The 24136-nt window shown below is 42.8% G+C and overlaps 1 protein-coding gene across 3 annotated transcripts in view; it reads left to right on the top strand.

Annotated features, from left to right (window-relative positions):
- The window catches only part of C2CD3 (C2 domain containing 3 centriole elongation regulator), a 114258-nt gene that overhangs the window by 73390 nt on the left and 16732 nt on the right, over positions 1-24136 (top strand). For 2 of the 3 annotated variants that reach the window (XM_033120185.1, XM_033120183.1), the window contains exons 25-31: positions 4427-4565; positions 6903-6967; positions 10627-10832; positions 11927-12060; positions 14216-14377; positions 17761-17978; positions 20862-21777. In XM_033120185.1, coding sequence (XP_032976076.1) covers positions 4427-4565; positions 6903-6967; positions 10627-10832; positions 11927-12060; positions 14216-14377; positions 17761-17978; positions 20862-21777 — 1840 coding nt within the window. The remainder of the gene's footprint in view (positions 1-4426; positions 4566-6902; positions 6968-10626; positions 10833-11926; positions 12061-14215; positions 14378-17760; positions 17979-20861; positions 21778-24136) is intronic. The other variant, XM_033120184.1, reaches the window with a different exon arrangement.

Genomic DNA, 24136 nt, shown 5'->3' with positions numbered 1-24136 from the left:
AAGTCTGACCTCCTTTCTCCACTTAAAATACTTTGTTGGCTTCATATCACCTTCAGTCTCGGTCACATAGCACATAAAGTACCACCCATGTGCCCTCATCAGTCTTTTCAGCCTCATCTTTTACCATGTCTTAGATTCAGCCGTTTGCTTTTTGCCAGTGCACCCCATTCTCTGATACCTCCAACCTTTGACTATGCTATTTCCTTTATCTAGAATGCTTTTACCTCTTAGTAAATGTGCTCCTCATCCTTCAAGAGAGGACTGAAGTAACTGGAACACTTTGAAGCCGACGGACCACCCCTGTCAGCAGAAAATCTCCCTCAGTGTCGTCGGCACTTCCCCATGTCACCACCCCCCACAGTTTCCCTCCCTCATAGCGATGATTGCTCTGTACTGAAAATACCAGTGTGTCTCTCCACTGCGCGCTGTCTGTTTCCCGGGGACAAGGGCGGTGTGTGGTTTATTTCTGTACCCCAGCACCTTGATCTTCACGATACAGCTCAGCAAACGTAATGTCCTTTGCATAGCGGACATGATACTCAACACCTGTGACATTTCTGGCGTGAGTGACAAATCTGTAAATCACTTGTTGCTTGGCTTCTTTCTGCGCCTTAGCCAGGTCACAGCAAGCATCAGGGGGACATGTGACTTTCAGAGGTTTCTGTTGTACCCTGAGTCCCACCTTTGCCATGATCAGCCCATGTAGCCCTTCCACCCACAGACGCCTATGTGTGGGTCCGGTACTGCGCTGCACCCTGGAGTGCAGACCTGCCCGTCATCCCTCCAAACGATAAAGTGATAGAAAGAGTTCTGGAATGAGAGTCCGAAGACTGAGTTCTAGCCCCAGCTGAGCCATTAACTTGCTCTGTTACTTTGGGAAAAACCCATTCCCCTTTTTCTCAGATGCAAAATGTGACGGTCATACAAGATCATCTCTAAGATTGTCTTAAGGGTACAACAGAACCTAGAGTTCCTGCCCCTCAGAACTGCAGTTGGCCCTCTCTGCTGATGTCTCTCAGAACTTGCCTGAGCAGATGTTGCTATCTTCTACTGGTGCACACAACAAGCCGACAAGGAAGCTTCTGTCTCTCTCCAACCCTGCAGCCATCTGTAGCTAAAGGGCAGTGGGGAGTCTGCAGACGTTTAATAGGGCGTTGGGCCTACTCTGTGAATTGAAGAAGCTCTCAGTCTATGGGGGAAACACAGCACAAGATTATTGTAGAGTGCTGTAGCAACTGCCAGCAGATAGGCAGATGCATGATTTCTCCTTCGCTGTGAAGATTGATGACATTTTATTGGAAGAAATCAGTTGTAAAGCTTGAAACCTACAAAGGAAAGTGGGAGAAGAAGACAAAGAAAGATGAAAGCTGTGTCAGGGAGAGTCCAGTAACCTCCAGCCATTTTAAACAGTAAAGAATTGAATATAGAATATTAAAAGTACTGCAAGTCATTGGAAGGGCAAGAGGAATGGGCTTTAGGCTAAGCTGAACCACAGATCTTTTAAGTTCAGAATACAATGCATGGTATTTATTCAAAACTCTCCTCATCCCTATGACTATAGGGCCTCAGGGCACCCGGGGACCAAGTCCTGGAACAGAAAATTCAGTGTCATCCTTGCTAGTAGCAAAAGCAGAAGAAAAAAGGAAGATGTCTTCTGCCTCATGTCTGCCTTCCAAATCTGTTTTAATGGCATCTCATTGACAAGTGCCAATTTGTATCCATACTCTAGCTGCAAGGGAATCTGGGAAATGTAGTTGTTAACCCTTTGAATCTTTGCAGTAAAAGAATACAATAACAGCAAACATAGGGGGTTTGATGCTGCCTGCACAAGTCCGTCCACATAAATACTGCTTAGTTTCACTAACATAAAACTAAGAAGTTTATTTTAAGAAGATAGCTCACTAGATAAAGGTACTCTTAGTGCTAATCTATACATTTTACATTTGTAATAATGGCTACTATATTGCCAATTTCCATTAACTATTCTTGGCTTACTACCATTTTATTAGAATCATTTTTTCCTGCTCTTTCAAGAATATGCTTGTACACTGTTTTGCCGTGTTGTAGCCAGTGGTTTTTTTGTTTTATTTGGTTCCTCATACATTTCTTCTCTGTATCTTTAGTACTGTTCTCTTTTCCCAAGGCCTCCTTGCAAAGTCTCCATTCCCTTTTCTCTCCTCATCACCCATTTTCTTTCTTTATTAATCAACCCCAGTAAGATGGACTAAAAAATAATGCCATCTGATCTGGTTTGGTGCTCTTAGGTGTTACAAGTCACAAGGTTAAATAACAAGATATGGCCTTTTTTTTTTTTTTTAACTAAGATTTGGGGGAAAAAACAATTGTTTTTAGTTTAAACACATAAGGCCATATGATGGAAGATAACATGAAATCCTCATGAATTTTTAAATATAAAGTAACAAGCCTGCTAATAGATCATTGCTCTTTCAAGGCAGCAGAACCCCAACATTCCATAGTTTAGTGTTTTCTTCAGATTATTTTAACTTTGGTGGAAAAGTTTGGAAAGACTTGGTCTACTCTATTGGAAATTGTTTTGGTCAAGGAAAAATATATCAAAGCAAAGTTTCAGATACTTCTGTTTCCCTAAAAGAAAGTTGAAATTGGAGCGGTCTTAACTGGGGGCATAAAGTTTAGTTATTCTAAAGCGTCAAGACAGTCTTCTGAGAGTGGATGGTGCTAGAGTCTATCTTTTAAAGGCTACTTATGAAATGTTACACTGCTTGTGCAGGGAGTAAAATCAGTAATTCCCGAGTATGAATTTTTTCATCAGATTGCTTTCTGTCCACAGAATAGCCTGACGTCTTCGGAAAAGTAGTTACTGAAAGGAGCAGCCAGGTAGAGAAAGAGTGGAGTGGAGCCTCAAAGATGAACTTCACCTCCAAGGTGAAGTGGAAGTGTGGATTTGGAGAAACCTTGAGCTAGACAGGTAGAAAGAAGACGAACCAGTTAGAATCCACGGACAGAATTTGTTCCTGTGGATCATACAAATAATGTTTGAGACATTATTTATTTTTGCCTTTTCTCTTTCCTTCATCTGTAAATCTGAGACTTACTGCATTTTAGAGCTGAAAGGGACCTTACAGGGCATATAGTCTATATTGTTTAGAGGCGATTACTCAGCTGTCCAGAAGAGCTTTGTCCTATGGTGGCATGTTCTCTGTGCTCGCTGTCCAGTGTGGCAGCCACTAGCCACATGTGGCCGTTGGAGCATTTGAAATGTGGCCAGTACAACTAAGGGACTGAATTTTTAATCTTATTTTATTTTCATTAAAGAGCCACATGTGGCTAGTGGTTATCTTCTTGGACAACTCAGTTAGACTAATACCATCAACTGTCTTCATTTTACATTGTTTTAAGAGAGAATAAATGACTGAGTCTTCCCACATTGGAAATCTGACCTTATACAAATTAACATTAGCACAGTGCTTAGTGTTTTACATTTGTTAACTCTGTAGTGGAGGCAATATAGTAGATGGCTGGGAGCTTGGACTCTAGAGCCAGAATGCTTGACTTCTACCATGTAATAAATGTGTGACCACTTAATAAATGTTTGATCTCTCTAAACCCCAGTTTTTTTCATCTATATAATGGGAAAAATAAGAAGAAGAATAACTGCCTCATAGGGTTGTTGTAAGGATTAAAGGAGTTAATATATGTATAGTACTTAGAACAGTACCTGGCACATAATAAGTGATATACTATAAGTGTTACATACTATTATTGTTTATTTTGAACAGGAGGTATTAGTACCATATGCCCTATTTGAGGAAGCTGTGGGCTAGACAGGCCTTTCCCAGGGTCACACAATATACCACGGGTGCCAAAAAAAATATATATATGCAAGTGGACACTTTGGTCAACGTTGCTTAAGCAGTAGTTCGCTGTAATCAGAAGTGTCTGGACGCTGATGGTAACTACTTTGAGCACTTCTTGTAATTGCAGAAGTCAAACGTGACTTGTATTCATCTTTTGTTGTTGGTATATATTGAGTATTAACATAATACAGTTTTCCTTTCTAAAAATGTGTATATAGCAGAGCTGATAATTGATCATCTGACTTTTTTTTTCTTTTCCCCTCTCCTTTTCCCCCAACGGTTCAAGCTGTTGTTTCTCAGTCTAGTTGTGTAGGATGCCGCTCCCTGACCCATGCTGGTATTATGAGCCTTGCTCTTCACCTGGCTGAGGCAGTTGGTCACCTGCTGACCCACGGCAGCCCGGGTCCAGGTCGAGCTGTTGTTCACAATCTTAACTGTAGAGGGCACAACTCACTGGCCTATGTGGGAATTGAACCGGTGGCGACCTCAGCATTAGGAGCGCAGTGCTCCAACCACCTGAGCCACCAGGCCACCCTGATCATCTGACTCTTAAATCCTGAAGTGCAGTCACTCCATCTGTTCTATTTCAGGGAGCCCCTTGACAGAGCGGAAAGTATCGACACCCAGTTGTTGTGTATCTTTTGCAACAGCTGATGAGCCATCTCCTGTCTACACTCAAGTGGTTGAAAACACAGATTCCCCCATCTGGAATTTTCAACAGCAATCAAGGTTTGTATTTTATGATGTTACATCAGCCTTCCAGAATCTGCTTTTTGTTCCAAGAGACAGACTCAGAGCAGGGATTATAATAGACATAATAATACTGAGCAGACCTGGAAAATGCTTTTCTTATCAAACAATTACTTAATCCTAGTGCTTATAAATTCACAGCTAGCAGTGGTTTACAGGTTTTTTTTTGTGGTGTTTTTTCACTCTGCTCAGTACAACTTATAAAAGATGCAGTGAGAACCTTACTCATCTTTCATTCCCGGTGCCTAGAACAGAGCAGGGCATATATGATGATTAAGATAAATTTTAAAATTACATAGAGTGGCATGTGCTGCTCTCAGCTCCAGATTCTTAGAAGATGAGAGCTAGAAGTTCAGGGAAGGCTTCTTAAATAAGATACCTCAGCTAAGTGTGGAAGAGTATATGTAAGTTACCTAGGTAAAGAACGCAAAGAAAGCTACTCTCAGGAAAGGTTATGAATTTTACATCCTTATAAAAGATTTCTGGTGCAGTGAGAAGAGGCTGGGCTTTGGAACTAAAGAGACTTGGCCTCCGACCCCATCTCTGTCATTTACTAGCTGTGTGAACAAGTTACATAACATCTCTGAGCCTCGTATTTCTCCTCTGTTAAGTAGGGTAAATCACAGCGTTATGGTGAGGTCCAAATTCGATGACATTTAAGAAAATTACCTCATGATACATATCAGATACACAATAAATGTTAGATCTCCTATGGAAAGCTCAAAAAATCGGAGATTGAGTCATCTCCTGTCACTCATGGCCGAGGGAGATTACATAACTTGTAGGTAGCAGAGACAAGATTAGAAGAAAAATGAATAATGATACTGTTTATCATTCCTTTAGCACAAAATTGTTTTATTTGATTCTCCTAGCAACCTTGTAGGTAGATAATATTCTCCCACTTAATAGGTAAGAAAACCAGAGCTCAAAGAAAACCAAGCTCAGGGTCACTCAGGTAGAACTGGAATTCAAAGGTAGGTTTTTTGACCCCCAGCTAGAATTCAAAACTCTGACACAGTATTTGTTTCACTTTAGCACAAGGCCTCTCATTGGACTTGAAGTAGGCTCTCTTCAATTCCCCGGTGGTATCTAGGGAAGGAAATTAAATCTCTTGATTTACCTCGATTCTCCATGTTGCTCACCTGGAGCAGTGATACCTGGTTTGGGACTTCCAAATCTTTGTAATTCAAAACTAAAATTTATGTCATATAAAATATATTGGAGGTGTTGAGTGAATTCCACATCAGCCTCTATCTGGCATAAAACTTGGGTACTTTCTTACTTTGCTGCCCTGCCTCTGCAGAGTGGCTTTGGAGTCAGGCAAACTGAGGTTCAAATTCCCACTCTGCCACTTACTGACACTTATTGAACAAATCACTTCACCTCTCTGAGCCCAGCTTCATCATCTGTAAAACAGAGATAATAATGCCCATGTCATAGGTTTTTGTGCACATTACATGTATGTAGAACACTTGACCCTATGCCTGGCCCAAGGTAGGCACTCAATATATGTTCTTTTTTTTTTTTTTTAAATTTATTGGGGTGACAATTGTTAGTAAAATTACATAGATTTCAGGTGTGCAACTCTGTATCACATCATCCATAAATTACACTGTGTGTTCACCACCCAGAGTCAGTTCCCCTTCCATCACCATATATTTGATCCCCCTTACCCTCATCTCCCACCCCCCAACCCCCTTACCACTAAATTACGTTCCCCAGATTAATTTTCAAACCCCGTGGCCATCCTGTGGTCACCGACTGCCCTCCAATCCTCTCACCCTCCTCCCCACCCCCACCCCCCCCCCGCCCATCTAGCAACCCTCAGTTTTTCCTCTTTGTCTCCAAAACTGTTTCTGATTAGTTCATTCACTTATTCTTTTCTTTAGACTCTGCATATAAGTGAGATCACATGGTACTTACCTTTTTCTACCTCTTCCATGCTTCTCGCCATTCCCCCACCCCCATGGCTCATGAAGAATCCTTACCTGCACCAATAAAACTGTTCATTACATGGTGAGGTGCTCCCTTTCCACACTCCCTCCCTTGTCTGAAGAGAGAGTTTGAGTGTGACAGCGGCTATTGAGGGGGAAAGGACTGCATCAGGGGAGCCTGTTTCCAAGTCTTGGCGAGTTTCTTCACCTCTCTGAGCTTCCATTTCCTCCTTTTAACTGTGAAAACAAAAGTATATCCTAGAAGGTGACCATGAAAGCACTAGAAAAATGCTCTGCTAACTACAAGATATTCTTTAAATCTAAGTTTCATACTTAGAAGTTTCCTGCACAGTTAATTTATGGTGGTTGTTTTTCTTAATAGGCTATCAAAAGAGCTTCTTTTGGACCCACAGCAAACTCTGGTCTTCAAAGTTTGGCATAAAGGAGGTATGAACTCTATTCTGTGAATATCTATCTTATTGGAAAAATAAGCTCACACCCTGTTGACAGTTTTCTACTCCTTTTCTTTTTTTAACCAAGTGAAGCAATGACACTGATGGTACTGAGAATGCATATATATGTGAGTATGTTAGAGGGAATGCCACAAAATACCATCGGGACTTACATCCTTAGGAATCGTATCATTTTGTTTGACTACGTGCTTAGTGCAGAAATCCCAGTACATGTGAATCTTTCCAGTTGGATCTCAACTATCATAATGGACAGCCTGCCATACACAAGTGATTCTTCCCCTCTTTTGTATGATGTTATGCCTTCTGTTAACTCGGGCTTCTTAACCGAGACCCTAGCCTTTTCAAGCCGTACACAAGACGAGAGTCTCACAGCTTACCCTCCCGTGTTTTAAGAACCTCCCCAGGACAGAGGTGCTGACATGGTCCTGGAACCTGATTTCACTCAGCTACCATTTATAAAGAGGCGTAATACAACAGCGTTAAGAGCACAGACTCTCAAGCCACAATCTTTAAATTCAAATACCAGTTCTGCCCCTTACAAGGTAGTATGACTTTGGGTAAATAACTTAACTTCTCTGTGCTTCAGTTTCCTTCTCTATAAAATAGGGATAATAATAATACCTACCTCATAGAATTCTGGGAGAATTCAATGAATGTCTGATATTTAGTAAACACCATCTCAGTTTTTGTTTTCATTAGTGAATGGCACTGTGCTTGCTCAGAGCTTTACAAACATCTCTAATCCTGCAAGGTAAAAATATAATGAGTTCGCTTTTATAGATGTAAAAGCTGAGGCCCAAGGAAGTGTAGTGGCTTGACTAAGGTCATACACCTATTAATCAATGGAGCTAGAATTTGACCCAGTTCTCACTGGCTATGTAGCCTTCACCGTTTGTACTTCCCCATGCTGGTAAGATTGGATGACTCAGACAAAGAAGGTGGTGAGGACATCCAACTATCTCATAGCTCCTATACTTGGAAAATTTTGTCTCCCTGAATCCCACCTATAAATCTAGCTCCTTTGAGATTCCTGCTGGGCCTGATTTCCAAATCTTCAGTTGTTTGGAGCCACTGGTACATTTTAGAGCTAACCCCAAAGCCTCATAAAGACCTGAAAGTAGTCAGGTTATAAAGGAAATCAACTTCCGTGCCCCTGCTCCTGTTCCTCTGTGGGCGTGACACTGGGGGTCGGGTTTTGATGATTCCCCCCTTCCATGCCGCTGCCTCGGGTTCACCTCTGCCCAACCTCATAAATGCGGCAGGAACAGATCATAAATCAGTTATCTCTGAATCAGCACTAGGAATTTCTGCTCTATTGAGTTAGGCTCCACACTCCTACCTTGCTTTCTATTCTTCTCTTCTCTCTGAAGCATTTCAGAAATTGTAAAGCAGCTCAGAGTACACCTTAATTTAGTACTTACTTTAACAGGAAGAAAAGAATAAGCTTTGGTCTGATGTAGACCTGGTTACAAATCTTGGCTCTGCTGTTTACAAACTGTGACCTGAGATAAATCACTTTACCTCTGTGAACCTTTGTTTCCTTATTTATAAAATTAGGGTAATAGTACCTGCCCTATGGTGTTTTTGTAAGGATTGGAGATAATGTTATATATATTAACGTATTTGGCAAATGATTGGTGCTTAATAGATGCAGCTATTTTTATCACTATGCCTGCTATGTGTCAGGTACTGTGCTAGTGTGGTAGGGTACAGAGAAGAATAAAATACATTCCCTAACTTCCAGGAGCGCTAGGGAGTCCTATAGGGCACTGCTGTATATGGAGATGAGGAAAATGCCTAGTCCAAACTATCTCTCAGTGTATGTAGATGCCTCTCTCTACTTAACTCCATCCTTTCCACACAGATGCGGCGAACCTATTGCCAAAGGTACTCAAACCAGATCAGTCTGTGTTCAGTAAACATCTGAGTCCTACTCTGTGCCAGGCACTATGCTAAGTGCTAGGGATTCAAAGGTAAAATAAGCCATGGTTTCTGTCCTCACGGAGCTTACAGTTTAACAGTGTAATATGATTAGGCAAATACAGGATGTTCAGGTAAGGGGATTCTAAGCTAGACTTAGGATTTCAGAGAAGGCTTCCTGGAACATGCTGCATACTCCACTGAGAAGTGAAGGGGCAGGACTTACTGTAGTCAGAGGGAACAGCAAATACAACAGCCTAGAGTAAAGAAAATGCGGGAAGTTCAAGATTACCAGACCTGCAAAGGGAAACTGGTGGGTTGTCCTGCTGAATCTGAAGTTAAATTTAACTCTTCCAAGCCATTGTTTTTCTCAGTGAGCAACTTAGCCAGAGTCCAGTATGTTTAGGATATCATGCTTTCATGTTAGAGCCCTCAAAGTGGGGTTACCTAGATCTAAAGTTAGAACATATCAAGAACAGATTACATCTCCAATAACCAAATAAAGCAGGATTACTTTTCTTTGCAAAGCTGTAAGAAATCTTTGGAGTGCAGATGAATGGCTTTAGCCATCATTGTCCATCCCCAGTAGGTAAGAATGATCTACTCTGGAGAACACAACTTAAAGCGTACCTAGACTCTAAGACTGTCATGCTTGGCTGTGCTATTGTGGCACACTGCTTCTTTGTCTCAGGCTGCGTTGGCCATTTCACTCACGCCCTCAGTGGATGTCTGTTCAGTTCTTCATGATGTGGGAAGGGGAGCTGTTGTGCCACATAAAGTGAGTAATACCTGGTCTCAGCTTTTTGGTAGGTCCCAGTCTACAGAAGAGCAAGCTGTGTAAATAGCTGTTGTCTGACATTGGTGGGATGAGTTCACCAGCAGCACACACAAGGAACTGGGAAACTCACGACCCCTGCTCTTGAAAAGTTGCGTTCTTTGATTTATTTAGCAGTTTGAGAAGTGAGACTCTTGTCCACGTTTGGTAGAGTCACCCTTTGCTATTCCACGTAGGGGGTGGAGCCTGTACAGAGTAAGAACTTGTGGAGGGACAGGTGCCTGTTTGTCCCCGGCTACTTGCAGGTCAGAAATGAGGAACAAGAAGCAATGAGCCTGAGAACAAAGGTCATTGCACGGTAGCTTGTCCAGCCAGGAAAAGGTCTTCTCAGTCAGGAAGGGCAGCCCCCTTCCGAGCCAGAACCCAAGCTCATTTTGCACCCCGTACTGGTTTTCCAGGGAGTTATTTTTCTTTCTTTTGTGATTTGTATCATTTTTGTTTTTAATTTAATGTAATACCATGTATATTAGAGGAAATTTTGAAAATACAGACAAGTATAAAAGAGAAAATGCAAATCCCTCATAATTCCAAGGGTGATGGTGTTTCAAATGATTTCTTTCAAGACCCACTACCCTGAGGAAAATCACAGAGACCCAGGGGATAGATAACCCAGGGGAAAGAACAAGTGTTTCTCGTATTGAAGGGGTATCTCCTAGTAGCCTGACAACTTTTCCCTGCCATTCCTTTGCAAAGGGAATGTATGATAGTGAAATCAGGTTGTGGTTGCCGTCTCTCTCATCCTCATTATCTGTCTTTTCTGTTGATTTTGGGATCATGGAACGGCCCAGCCCCCTGAGTCGGTTTCTCTGTGTGTAGCCTCTAATTTCGGTGGCAGGCATGCCCAGCCACACTGCCCAGCTTCTCTCTTTCCCCTGCAGATGAGGAGAGAGTGATTGGCTTTGCCTCAGTAGACCTCTCGCCGCTTCTCTCTGGCTTCCAGTTTGTCTGTGGCTGGTACAACATCACAGACTTCAGTGGAGAGTGCCAGGGGCAGATAAAAGTTGCTATCTCCCCTTTGGAGAGTTTGATGCACTTCAAAGAGGAAAGGCAAACAAGACGTGGGGTGGAGAACCCAGGATCTCTGGTATGTACCGTGATTCACATCCTTAATAAGGGTTCTACTGAGCAAAACCTGTAAGAACATCCTTTACATGTGTTTGGTACTTTCTAGCTTACAGAACACGTTGTATATTGTCATGATCTTTTCAAGGTAATAAAAATGTTCTGGAATTACATAGTGGTGATGGATGCACACTCGGAAGATACTGAAAATCACTGAATTAAACACTTTGAAAGGGTAGACTTTATAATACATGAATTATATCTCAATTTAAATTAAATAAATAAATATATTTATACACACACATATATCAAATACATCTCAATTTAAATAAAATAATATTAGTTGCAGTGTGGAATCTGAAACCATATTAATTGGTTGAACTTTTTAAAAACTCTGGTACATTAAAATCACTGGTCTATCATTAAAAACAATTAAAAGAGAGAGAATGGGAAGAGGGGAATTGATGATAGTAAGTATAGACAACTCTTTCAAGGCGTTTAACTATAACAGATAGGTGAATTTTTCATACTGTCCCAGGTAGGGGAGCTCCATCAAGGCGAAGACTGTTTTTTCCATCCGTCTTCTCCCACCTGCCAAGCCCAGGTCGGGCAGAGTCAGCCTCAGTAAACATTGGATGAATGAATGCATAAGAAAATAACAAAGAGTTAAATAGTCCCTTTGTAAGAAGGTCTTTTCTTCACATCAACCCTGGTAGTCATGAGATAAGAAATATATATCACAGCCAGATTATCCTCATGTGTAAAGTATACGTAAAATGATATCCAGCTAGGAGTTCACAGACAAGCTAGAGTTATAAGCTCATAAATATAGATAAAACAATAAAAAGCAATTTGATAGCATAATGTGTAAAACAGGGATAATATTAGTACCTACCTCATGAGATTATTGTGAAGTTTAAATGAGAAAATGCATCTAAATTGCTTAGTACAGTGTTCAACACATGCTCAGTAGGTTATATGAGATAATTATACTGAAAAAATACTCAGTAAAATATATTTATATACATACAATAAATTTTACAAATTTATTTCTACTGCTTTGTTTCAAAAGGATTTGTGGTGACAAATGTACCATTTTTCTCTTTGTTTCTACAGATCCCAATATACCGTCCATTTTCTTTCCCTGTCTCTAATACGTATGCTGCGTTTCCCAGCTACATTGCAAGACAGACCCCAGAACAACTTGCTTACACCTCATCAAAGGAGCTTCATTTCTCCTCTCCTGGGAGGTGAGTGATTTCTTGATGATGGGAGAAAATGGAGTCAGAGAGTAGAAGTATGTGAAATGTAAAGACATACCATGTTCATGAATTAGAAAACTTAATATTGTTAAAATGGCAGTACTCCCCAAATTGATCTACAGATCCAACACAACACTTGCTGGATTCCTTATGAAAGTGGGCAAGCTAGTCCTAAAATTCATATGGAAATTCAAGGGACACAAGGAAATTCAAGGAAATTCAAGGCAAAACAGTCTTGAAAAAGAAGAACAAAGTTCCTGATTTCAAAACTTACTACAAATTTACAATAAACAACACAGTATGGTAGTGACATAAGGGTAGAAATGTACGTCAGTGGAATAGAATTGACAGTCCAGAAATAAACCCATGTGCCAAGGATGCCAAGATGATTTAATGAGGATAGAATAGTCTTTTCAACAAATGATGCTGGAACGACTGGACATACACATGCAAAAAATTGAAGTTGGGCCCCGTCCCTCACACCATATACAAAAATTAACGATTTTAAATTAAATGGATTATAAATCTTAAGTTTAAGAGAGAAAACTATAAAACTTAAGAGAAAACAGAGTAAATCTTCATGACCTTGGATTAGACAGTTTCTTAGATACGATACCTAATACAGAAGCAACAAAAGAAAAAATAAATTGAATTTCCAAAATTAATAACATTCATGCTAAAAACGACACCCTCAAAAAGTAAAAAGACAATCCATAGAATGGGAAAAAATATTTGCAAGTCTTAGATCTGATAAGGGACTTGCATTCAGAATATATAAAGAATTCTTACAGTTCAATAATAGAAAGCAAATAAATAACTCATTTAAAAATGGGCAAATGATCTGACTAGTCCTATCTCCAAAAAAGATATACAAATGTCCAATAAGCACATGATAACATACTTGACATCATTGGCCAGCAGGGAAATATAAGTGAAAACCATAATGAGATACCACATCATACCCACTAGAATAGCTATGATCAAAAAGACAAATATCGCAAGTGTTGGTTAGGATGTGGAGACATTGGAGCCCTCATACATGGCCGGTGGGATTTTAAAATGGTACAGCCGCTTTGGAAAACAATATGACAGTTCCTTAAAAGGTTAAACAGAGAGTACTTAAATGATTCAGTAATTTCACTCCTAGGTGTATAGACCCAACAGAAATGAAAACTTAGGTCCACATAAAAACTTGTGTATGAATGTTTGTAGCAGCATTATTCCTAATAACCAAAAAATGGAAACAACAGAATGTCCATCAGTTGATGAGTACATAAACAAAATGTGATATATCTATACAATGAAAAATTATTCAGCCATGGGAAGGAATGAAGTACTGATACATGCTACAACACGGATGGAGCTTGATAGCATTATGCTAAATGGAAGAAGCCAGTCACAAAAGACCACATACTGTGTGATTCCATTTATATGAAGTATCCAGATTAGGTAAATCTATAGAGACAGAAAGTAGATCAAGGGTTGCGTAGGCCTGGGAGGTTTGGGTAGGGGTTGGAAAGAGAGCAGGAAATGTGGAGTGATTGCTAATGGGTATAGGGTTTCTTTTGGGGATGACGAAAATGTTCTAAAATTGATTGTGATGGTGGTTGCACAACTCTGTGAGTATACTAAAAGCCATTGAATTGCACACTTTAGATGAGTGAATTGTATATGTGAATTATATCTCAATAAAGCTGTTACTTAAAAGGAGGAAGATTATTGCTGGGATCAAGTTCTTGAATACCATGCTAAGGAATTTGAAATTTGCTCTCTAGATAAAAAAGAGAAACCAAAGCTAGAAAGAAATGATGGTGACTAGATAGGTTAGTACACGCTGAATACTTAGCACAGTGCTTAGCATGTAATAAAGACTCCATAAACGTTCTTGTTATTGTTATTTCAGATCTGTGTTTTTAAAAAAAAGCACTCAGGCTATAATGTGGGGGATTTACTAAAGGGGAGTGGGTAAAACTGAAGGCAAGATTATTTGAGAGATCATTGTAATCCAAACAATTGTCGAAGCCAGACCGGGGGTAGTGGGCTGGATTTGCAATAGCATTTCAGGAGGGTAATTGGTTTATTGTCACACCAGGGGCTTTCCCATTAGTGAGGAATTTTTTGTGCCCTTATTTATTCCGGACAGAAGCGGTGCCACAAGAAACCAGGCATCACGCCATGAAGAGCACGTGCAGAATGTCCGCCGATTCCATGAGTCCCTGCAGCAGGGAGAGGCAGGCTTGCCGAGTGACAACACACTGACCACGTCACCCTTGTCCTCCCGTACGTCCATCCTGACTTCTCTCAGGTGAGGCCCTCTGCTGAGAAAAGACACAGGAAATCATAGTGGAGCGCAAGGTGAATGGGCAACGGCAACCTGCATTACAGCTGGTCCACCAGCCTCCACCACTCTGGGAGGTTTAATAGGGGCCTTCGTGGCCATTAGTTTCGAATTGGACCCTGTAGCCTCCTGGGACTCCTCATCGATGAATCTGTCTCAGCTCAGGGACCTGTAAATACAGGAACTTTACACTGCTCACCAAACTTAATGATAATTGTCCTCAAGTCTGCACAGCCTTTCTTCTGCTTTACGGTTTACAAAGCCTCATTCTACCCACGGTCTTAAACCTCATAACCACTGAATTCTTCCAGACCAGCATCTGTCCTGTTCGTGCTTCCCCGTCTCTTCTTAGTTGAGTCAGGACCTGAGCCAGAGCAGCACTGTGGGAGTTGAAAGGGCCATTATCAATCATCTGGATTAGCGCCTGCATTGTCTAGAAAGAAGTGGGGTGCAGTGGAAAGGACTTGGCTCACAGTCCTACAGACCTGACTTCCAATCCTGGCTCTGCCATTCCTAGGGGAGGAGATAGCTGCGTTACCAGGCAATGATAATGATGTGTGATAAGCCAAGGGTAGACAGAAGGATGAGTAACATTCTGGGTTGGTCATGGAAAGATTTAAAGAAGTCAGCATTTGAACTGATCTTCGAAGGAACAGGTCAACAAATGTGAAGGGCATTCTGTGCAGAAAAAGCATGCTAAGGCCCAAAGGCATAAAACAGCGAGTCAGGTTTGGGGAAATACCAATTAGGATGCAATTAGGATGAAGCCGAGCAAAAGATGTAAGGAGCAGGGTGGGTTCTGTAGGGGTCAGATCTTGAAGGGCCTTGAATGTTAGGCTAAGAGTTTGGACTTTTAAAACAGTGGTTCTCATGTGGAAAGTGATGGGGAGAGGAGGGAGAGTGTAAAGTGTGAGGAAGAAATATTTGAAAGATTTTGTATTTGGAAAACAAAAGAACCTATTATTTGCTTGCATAAAACAAGCTCAGAAAAGAAAGATAGGTAAGATATTTTTGATTTCTGGGACATGGGTTAAAAAGGATTGAACAGTTGTGCTAATATATGGAATACTGCCCAAACTTATATTACAGGGAAGTTAAGTGTTCGAATTCTCATTTTAGTCTCAGCTGGAGACTGGAGGCTACTTAAGTAAAACCACCCATGGTGTGGCTGCATTTTATTGGCTTATTCTCATAACATATTTTAGAACCCACTGAGAAAAGAGAAAAAGAAACTCTCCTTCACCCTAGCGCAGTTTCTCTCAACCGCAGCACTGTTGACATTTGGGTCAGATATTTTGCCGCGGGGGCCTGTCCTGTGATGTTTAGCAGCATCCCTGGGCTCTGTCCACCAGACACCAGTGGCACCCCTCTCCCAGTTGTGACAACCAAAAATGTCTCCACACATTACCAAATGCGTTCTTACGACCAAAATCGCCAGGATAAAAAAATTTAGTATGTATCAGAATCACATGAAAGGACTTGTTAAAACAGTGATTGCTGGGACCCACCCACACAGTTCTTGATTCAATAGTGCCTGTGAATTTGCATTTCTAACAAGTTCTCAGGTGATGCTGATGCTGCCAGGTTTTGAGAACCACTGCCATAAATACATTATCAATTATCAAATGGAAAGGAAACAAGACAATATCAATTTTGCATTACTTCCTTGGGTTCACAAAGCCCTAAAAGTGTGTTTTGTTTGAGTCATAGGAATCCTATGAGGCCTCAGGGCAAGTATTAATAAACCTTTTTCACAGATGAGAAAATTACAGCTTGGTATTAGTAGATTCTACACCCAGAACCTCTGACAAGGCTAGTTCGGTTTGCGTATTTTCTAAAGTTCCACCGTGTTTACATGGTTACACCATTGTTCCATATGTTCCTGCTACAGGTATTTATCCATGTAGCGCACCCCCTGATATAGACACCTAAATAAATCCACTGTGATTTGATAGAGTTGTGGCTTCTAGTGGCAGAATAAGGGTCAGCTTTGTCCTCTCATTTCATCTGGATTTGACTCTAAGACATGCAGACTGTTCCTAACAAAACAATAGAAGGACTTGGGTTCACTTCCCAGGTATTTGGTGTCTATGTTGTACCAGTTGTATGAGGCACATGAGGATACAAGAGAAATAGAGAAGTTTGAGATATTATCTTCTATTACCAGATGCTCATGGCCTAGTTAGGGAAACTAACACATAATGAGAAAACTAAAGGAAAACCTAAGACAGCAGGCCAGTGGAGATACCAAGGGTGAAGGAGTTTAGGGAGAGGTGGGGATCTCGGGCGATTTCTCCTTTGAAAAGGAGACTTATAAGCACCTTGAAAGTTGAATGCGACAGGGACAGAGCAGGGGGAGTAGTTTGAACTCAGGTGCCAGCATTTCACAGCTGAGACACAGGAATGAATCTGAGATAGGACCCGTCTATTGTCATGGAAAAAGCACAAGACTTGGAGTCCCAAGCACGCAGCTGCCTACTACTACTCACCCTGGGCAGATCACTTAAATTCTGCGATCCTCACCTTCCTTAGTAAAACAATAATTACTGATCTCATCTGGTTGGCCAATTATCTTGTTCAGAATTAAATAAGAGAATATTTGAAAGCATAAAACATAAAATCCTATGCAAATGAAGGTGGTAGTAGTTGGTATGATTTCTCACTGGAGAATGATAAGAATGAATGTGGCCCCATTAAAGGTTTTTGAACAGAAGTTTTTTGTTTTGTTTTGCCTTGTTTTCTAAAGTAATGTGTTCATGTCTATTTATCCGTTCAGCATTCATTTATTTTGTGCCAAGCACTATGCTGAGTGTAATAGATACAAAGGAATCAGCACAGAGCTCATAGTTCTTTGGGAAATAAATGTGAAACAAATATGTGATGTGATTGAAAGAACAAAGAACTGTGGTGCACCAAGGGGCGGCCCTTAAACCGATGCAGAGAGCCAGGGTAGGCTGACTAGCAGAGGTCGCTTGCTTAAGCGGTCAGGAATGGTCATGAGGTAGCAAAGGTCAGTGTTCGCCTTATTCTGTCAGAGTAAGAGGACATGAGGACTGGAATGATGGTCAAGAATGGTTCCCGACAAGGAAGCAGGATTTTTGCTGGGCATCAGAAGAGGAATTGCATTAGCCAGACAGAAGGGGGAGAAATTTGTCCCCAGCAGCAGAATTATAGTCAGAGAAGTGAAGGATGAATTGGTGGATTGGAGAGAGGGGGTCCTTAGTATTAACAGACCAAGTGAGAGGTATTAAGGTCCTAGCTCAAGCAGTAGAATGTCAGCAGAACATAAAAGATGCTTGTAAGCGCAGTGAATGATCCTTTTGTCCTCTACTCCCCTTCTTTCTCTACAGGAAGAATCTGAGTGAGCTGGATCAGATCCAGCGGTATTTCAGCCAGAAACTCACCAAGCCTCCACTTCCCCTCAGTCCTCAGACTCAGACCGTCTTGCAGCGCCAGGAGAGCCATAGGGACCATCATGCGCCAGGAGCTGGCAGCCTAGATCCTGGGAGCCAGTGCATCCTGGAGAAGTCCAACAATCTGGTGTTGCAAGTCGGCTCCTTAATCAAGGGTATGGCTCAGGGCCCCTCTTGTTGAGTTATGGTCACCGAGAGCATATTCAAAAGCATTGGAATGTCTGCCCTCAGACAAGCCCTTGTGACCAACAGAGACCAACAGCTTTCATCATCCTTCTTATTCATGTATCGTCTTCCTTTTGAAAGGAGGGCACAGGAGCATGTGCAGTGGAAAGAGCATTGGCCTGAGAGACAGGACATCCAGGTGGGGTCTCCGGTGGTTTCTGCATGGACTTAGTATTTGACTGTGAGCATACCTTTTCCCTTCTTGAAGTTTCCCCAACCAGAAAAAAAAAAGAGGGAGGTGGCTTCGATGAGTCCTTCAGTAGCAGTTCTTGACCTTGTGCCACCCTGTTTTCAGAAAATATCAACTTATAGATATATCTCAAATTCTGATTCTCAAAGCCCAAAAGTCTGTGTTTTTAGCAAGGACCCCAGATGCTTCTAGATGTTGGTACTCCATTGTCCACCCTTTGAAAGACCCCTGAAAGCAGTAGTTCTCACCGTGGCTGTATATTGGAATTACTGCGGGAGCTTTTAAAAATCCAGGCGTCCAGGCTGCACCATAGGTCAGCTGCTGTGGGATCTCTGAGAGCGGGACCCAGGCGTCAGTATTGTTCGTAGCTCCCCAGGTGATTCCACTGTGCAGCCCAGACAGAGGTCGCTCTAGAACAAGTATTTTCAGACTTGCCGGAGTGTGACAGTCACCTGGGGGACTTAACTTTGAAATATTGTTTTCCTGAGTCCTGCTCCATCAAACTTAATCAGAATCCAGGGTTAAAATCGAGAAACTTACATATCAGGCATGCTTTGGGGAATATTGAGAAATCAATTGAATCAGCACCTTTAGCTCTCACTTGGTGTCATTTTTGCTCAAGGAAAATGTGTAAATTGTACACAGGGATGGATAAGTTCCATTTTCTCTGTTTAAAGGGGGGGGGGGAAGCCACCAAGATTGATATTAGGTACAAGCCTTTTTCCTACCTTCTTTTCCCAGATATCTAACCTTTTGGTAGCCAGGGCCCCAGAGGTGTACTCTGTATTTTGGCTTCCATTTGCTTGGAAATAATATTCAGTCATTTATTTATTGAGCACCAACTATGCCAGGCACTGTTGTGTTACTAGTTCCAAGAAGAGACAGTGGTGGACAAGATAGGCATTGTCTCTGCTTTTATCAAGCGTACATTCTATAATCAACCAAAGAAATTACCCCTCAGAAAGAAAACAAAAGCAAAACAGAGGGAGGCTTGTTTGGGGTAGAGGTGAGAGCAAATAGGGAATCCCTTTAAAGGGGTATATTAAACGTGGAGAGAGGAAACAATTGAAGGATTGAAGCTGGAGGGACTTGAAGGCAAGCTTGTGAGTTTAATCTTTATCCTGGAAGAAAATGGGGAGTTCTAAGCAAGGGAATGACAGGATGAGATCAGAGGATGAATTTTGAAAGAGAGACGTGATTGGATGTGGGAAACCAGTTTAAACAAACTCCCCCTGCTTCCATCCTGTCTCAGTATGCTTTTGAAGAAGTCATGAGACAGTAGGCATGAGTGAGGCTTGGGAGTGTGTTACTGAATGGGGGTTTCATTTATGCTACAGCCATATGCCAAGTCCTTTGCTGGGACCTGAAATTACAACAAGAATCAGACATATATAGTCTCTGCCTTTGAGAAGCTCACAATCGGATGGGAGAATTATATAGACAGACAGTTACACAATAGCATGTACTTAAGTGCTTCCATATAGAACAAAGCTGATTAGTCATCTCATCTAGCTGGTGCATCTGCGAGGGCTTCCTGGAGGAGATGCAATAGAGCAAGGCCTTACAGGATGGGCTGGTTTATAAAAAGCAGAAACACTGCTCCACGACAGAAGGGTAATTCAGGCTAAAGGACCAGGATCAACTAAATCTGCTTCCTGCTTCCTGTTCCTATTGGCAGGTAGGGATGTTCCATTTTCATACATAGGATGTTCTCCTTTGAGACCTGAAAATTAATGTATTAAATTCAGCCAGTATCTCCTGGAGGCTGAGCATTCTGATAGGTGCTGTGAGGGAGACATGACATTCCCCCTGGGAGTCAAGTTTGCCTCCCAATTCCTTTCCCCTCTCAAATAATCGTGTAAACATATATCATGTACTGGGCCTATTAATTAATTTATTCCCTTCCATTTTATCCCCAAAACAATTTGAGGTGACTAGTACCTTCCATTTATTGTCTTTATATGTGCCATGCAATGTAAGCCCATGTATTCTTTATGCCAAAACCTCTTGGAAAGACTGGTGTTAATCACGTTTTAAAGATAAACAGGCTCAGAGAGGATAGTTTGCTGGCAACCACAAAATGGGTAGATTTGAACCAAAGACATCAGCTCCAAAGCCTCTGCTCTTTTCCCCCACACCATGCTCCTCCATTTTCTTTGTAAACTTCCCCTGCCTTATCTTCTGGGTGATAGATATTTCCTTGCTTTTATTTTCCAGGTAAAATAGATAGTTCTAATAGCTATTATCAAATAGGTAAATAAGTGGATTCTCATTTTGGTTTTTAATATAGGTAATTACTGAAGTAAATGGAAGCATGAACATGTCCGCCAGAACTCCCAGCTCCCAAGAATTCCTGCACAGGAGCAGATAGTCTCTGAAAGCGTTTCTGCAGATGTAACCGCAACTATGAATAGATTAGATTTTGGTCTTCTGATATTAGAATAAAGTGCTAGAAATTGTACTGCCTTGAATATAGTTTCACTGACTCTTGGGTGGATTAACTGTCTTTAAGATTTGTCCAAAGTCTGATTGCAAGAATACTTCTGAAGCTAGAGGCTAGTGTGGGAAAGTTGAGTGGTCTGTGCCCTGCCTTGTAGTAAGAGTGATATCTGTTGCTGTTCAGATCTGCAGACGATCACCAGGAATCCCCAAGCGTCTTTGAGTTCTCACCGATCCAGGAGTAGAAGTAGAGAAGTTCCCACTCTCTCAGATGCTCAGGACGTAGAGGCGATGGAAGAACGAAGCACAACTCCAGACCTGCCATTCGCACAAGCTCCAGATGAGGGCACGGAGTCCCCACCTCTCCCGACTCTTGAAGAGGCTTTGAGTGAAAAAGGAATGCTCCATGAGGCCCTGGGACACACAGTACCCGTTACAAGGATGCAGGGCAGTGAGGACACTGAGACCGGCCCCGTCTACAGCGATGAGGATTATGAAGAAGACATCATTGAGCCCAGGACCCTCAATGAGATCACCACCGTAACAGACCAGACTAGCCCTTGGTCCAGTTTCATGTCAGACACAAGTGAGATCATTAGACTTCAGGCTGCTGAGGTGCAGAGGGTAGGAGGCCCCTCTTGTCCCTCTTTAGAGCCTTGCCCCAGCAAGGAGCTCAAGATCAAAAGCAGCCTTCTATCCAGCCCAGAAAGGGCTGTCAACCCCCACCAGCCTAGGCAGCGTTCTGCCAGCCAAAATCGTGTTCCTTATGAGCGTGAGGGCTCTGAGGCCAGGGTTGGAGAGCCTGCCTCAGCAGACCCTCAGCTCATCCGACATGTGACACTCTCAGGAGCCCAACAGAGCAACCCCTGCTCCCCAAGGGCAGATCAGGACCAGGAGCCCAAGCCAAGGGCCCAGGCTGAGAATGCAGCTGCCTTCAGTGAGCTAAGTGACTCTGCTGATAGCTTTGAGGAATTCCCTCTACACCTGGCCTCCCCGGCCAAACGGGAAAACCATATGGGGCCACCCATCCACTGCCCCGACATCAGGCAGAAGCAGGCGACATCTGGATCAGCGGTTTCCACAAAGCGGAGCCTCCCTCTGTATCCTTTGATGTTCCCCACAAGTAGCCCCTTAGGCCGTCTCTGCGCATTTTGGGTGCTGGTGCTTAGGCCAGGCTAGTGTGAGCATGAGCAGAGGCTGCCACCCTCATGGAATGCACTGAGGGGCGAGGGAAGACCCTTCAGAAAACACCTGCATGACAGGATGCGCCGCTTCTCCCGTTCACACCAGCCCTCTGCAGCGTAATGCTCTGAACTGGGGTTAGGTGTTGGGAACACATTTATTCGCCTCACCTCGCCTCGCCTCGCCTGAGTTATCTGATGAATCTGCTGGGCGTTTCACACATAACGGTAAGGCTCTGGCTCTAAGGAATGAGACCATTAATCTCAGTTGAAATAGAAATGGAGGGTGCAGAGAGGGGAAAGAGGAACGCTACCCCTGATGGAGCACGTACTGGGTGCGGGAACTTGGCATACATTTTTCATTCAGTCATCACAAGTCTTCAGGGTCGGTATCATCATTTTTATTTTGCATGTAAGGAAACAGACTCAGTTATAGTGACTTGCCTAATGTTAATTTAAAAAAAAAAAAAGTGATGGAACCAAGGTGAGGGGAGGTGGGCACAGTTGAAATGGACTTGCCCAAACCCCCCCAGTGTGGCAATGTTGATGGGGAGAAGGGGCATTTGACATTCCCCCTCTTATTTTTTTTTTTTTTAAAGATTTTATTGGGGAAGGGGAACAGGACTTTTATTGGGGAACAGTGTGTATTTCCAGGGCATTTTCCAAGTCAAGTTGTTATCCTTTCAATCTTAGTTGTGGAGGGCGCAGCTCAGCTCCAGGTCCAGTTGCTGCTGCTAGTTGCAGGGGGTGGAGCCTACCATCCCTTGCGGGACTCGAACCGGCATCCTTGTGGTTGAGAGCCTACTGGTCCATGTGGGAATTGAACCGGCCGCCTTTGGCGTTAGGAACACGGAGCTCCAACCGCCTGAGCCACTGGGCCGGCAGTCCCCCTCTTCTTTGAAATCCAGATGAACATGTTATGAGGAAAGGAAACCACTCGGGCCATCAATAGCCCTCGTATGTGCAGCCTAACCAGTTGGTCAGATCAGTCACATCAGCTCACCTACTATCCAACAACAAGCAGGGGTTATTGCGTGGCTGGTAAACGAAGCAGGCCACTTGACTGAATAGAGATCTTTCTCTACTAGAAGTCAGGGGGCGTGACGTCAGGCCTTGTAGACCCAGCTCCTTGTGACTTCGGGCATATGAGCCTCAGCTTCTTCACCTATTAGATGGAGGCAAGAAGCCCTTACCCACCAGACCATATATGCTCCAGGGAGGTCAGGGGCCTTGACTTTTTTGTGTGTTCCCAGCACTACACATTGCACAGAGTAGAAATCAGTAAATACAGATTGAACTGAGCTATCTTAGTTTCACAGGATTCTTGAGAAAATCACATGAGTGGAAAAGTTTGCACACACCACACAGATGTGATCCCCAATGCAGGGCAGAGAGAAACCGAAGGGTAGCCTCGGGAAAGGCTTCAAAGTGGAACGCCCGGAAGCTGAGCACGAAAGCAGACGGCCTCCGGCAGACTTCGGTCCTGGCCTCGCTCATCCTGGCTTCTGACGTCGCTGCCTTTTACGGTCAATTGACTTGTGCTCCGAGTGGATGGTCAGTGGCGGAGCAGTAACAGGCCCCAATTCAGACCTTCCCACCTATTCATTCTTTCGAAAAACAAGTACTGCCAGGCCCTGTGCTGCATGCTGAGGACAGATTTGAACCAGACCTCACCTCGAGACGTTCCCAGTACGAGGTAGGAGACAGGTGATGACAGTGTGTTGTTCTAAGTGCTGTGGTGAGACATGGACCAAATGCTGAGGAACAAGAGAAGGAAGCTGCCAGAGCTCTGCTTGGCGGTATCCCAGTAAGAGACCGGAGAGTGAACCTCAAAGATGAATAGGTCTGTGGACCGAGATGAGGAAGCGAACTGTTGCAGAGGCGTCGCCAGGGGACAGGACCTGGCCGCTGGGCAGCAGTTCACTGCGGTTAGAGCCCAGGGTTAGTGGCATGGTGAGAGGTGAGACAGGGCTGCGTCTTCAAGGGCCTTGTATGCCTGCCTAAGGTGCTTGGACTCTATACGGCAAGCAAATTAAACTTCAGCTTCCTTATCTTTAAAATAGTAGAACTTTTCTTGGGGTTGTTGTGAAAATGAAAATGAATGATAAAAACTACCTAATGTAGTTCCTAGTACACAGTGTTCAGCAGATGTTATCTTGTAAACAAAAGTGCGATATGGTCAGATTTACATGTTGGAGAAGTCACCCAGTTCCCTGTAGAAAGTGGATTAGATCAGGGGAAACCAGAAGCAAGGAGACCAGGTAGGAAACTTGCAATA

This window comes from Rhinolophus ferrumequinum, chromosome 11, assembly GCF_004115265.2.
Source record: "Rhinolophus ferrumequinum isolate MPI-CBG mRhiFer1 chromosome 11, mRhiFer1_v1.p, whole genome shotgun sequence".
NCBI lineage: Eukaryota > Metazoa > Chordata > Mammalia > Chiroptera > Rhinolophidae > Rhinolophus > Rhinolophus ferrumequinum.
The sequence above is the reverse complement of the archived record's forward strand: the minus strand, read 5'-3'. Positions and strand labels throughout refer to the sequence as shown.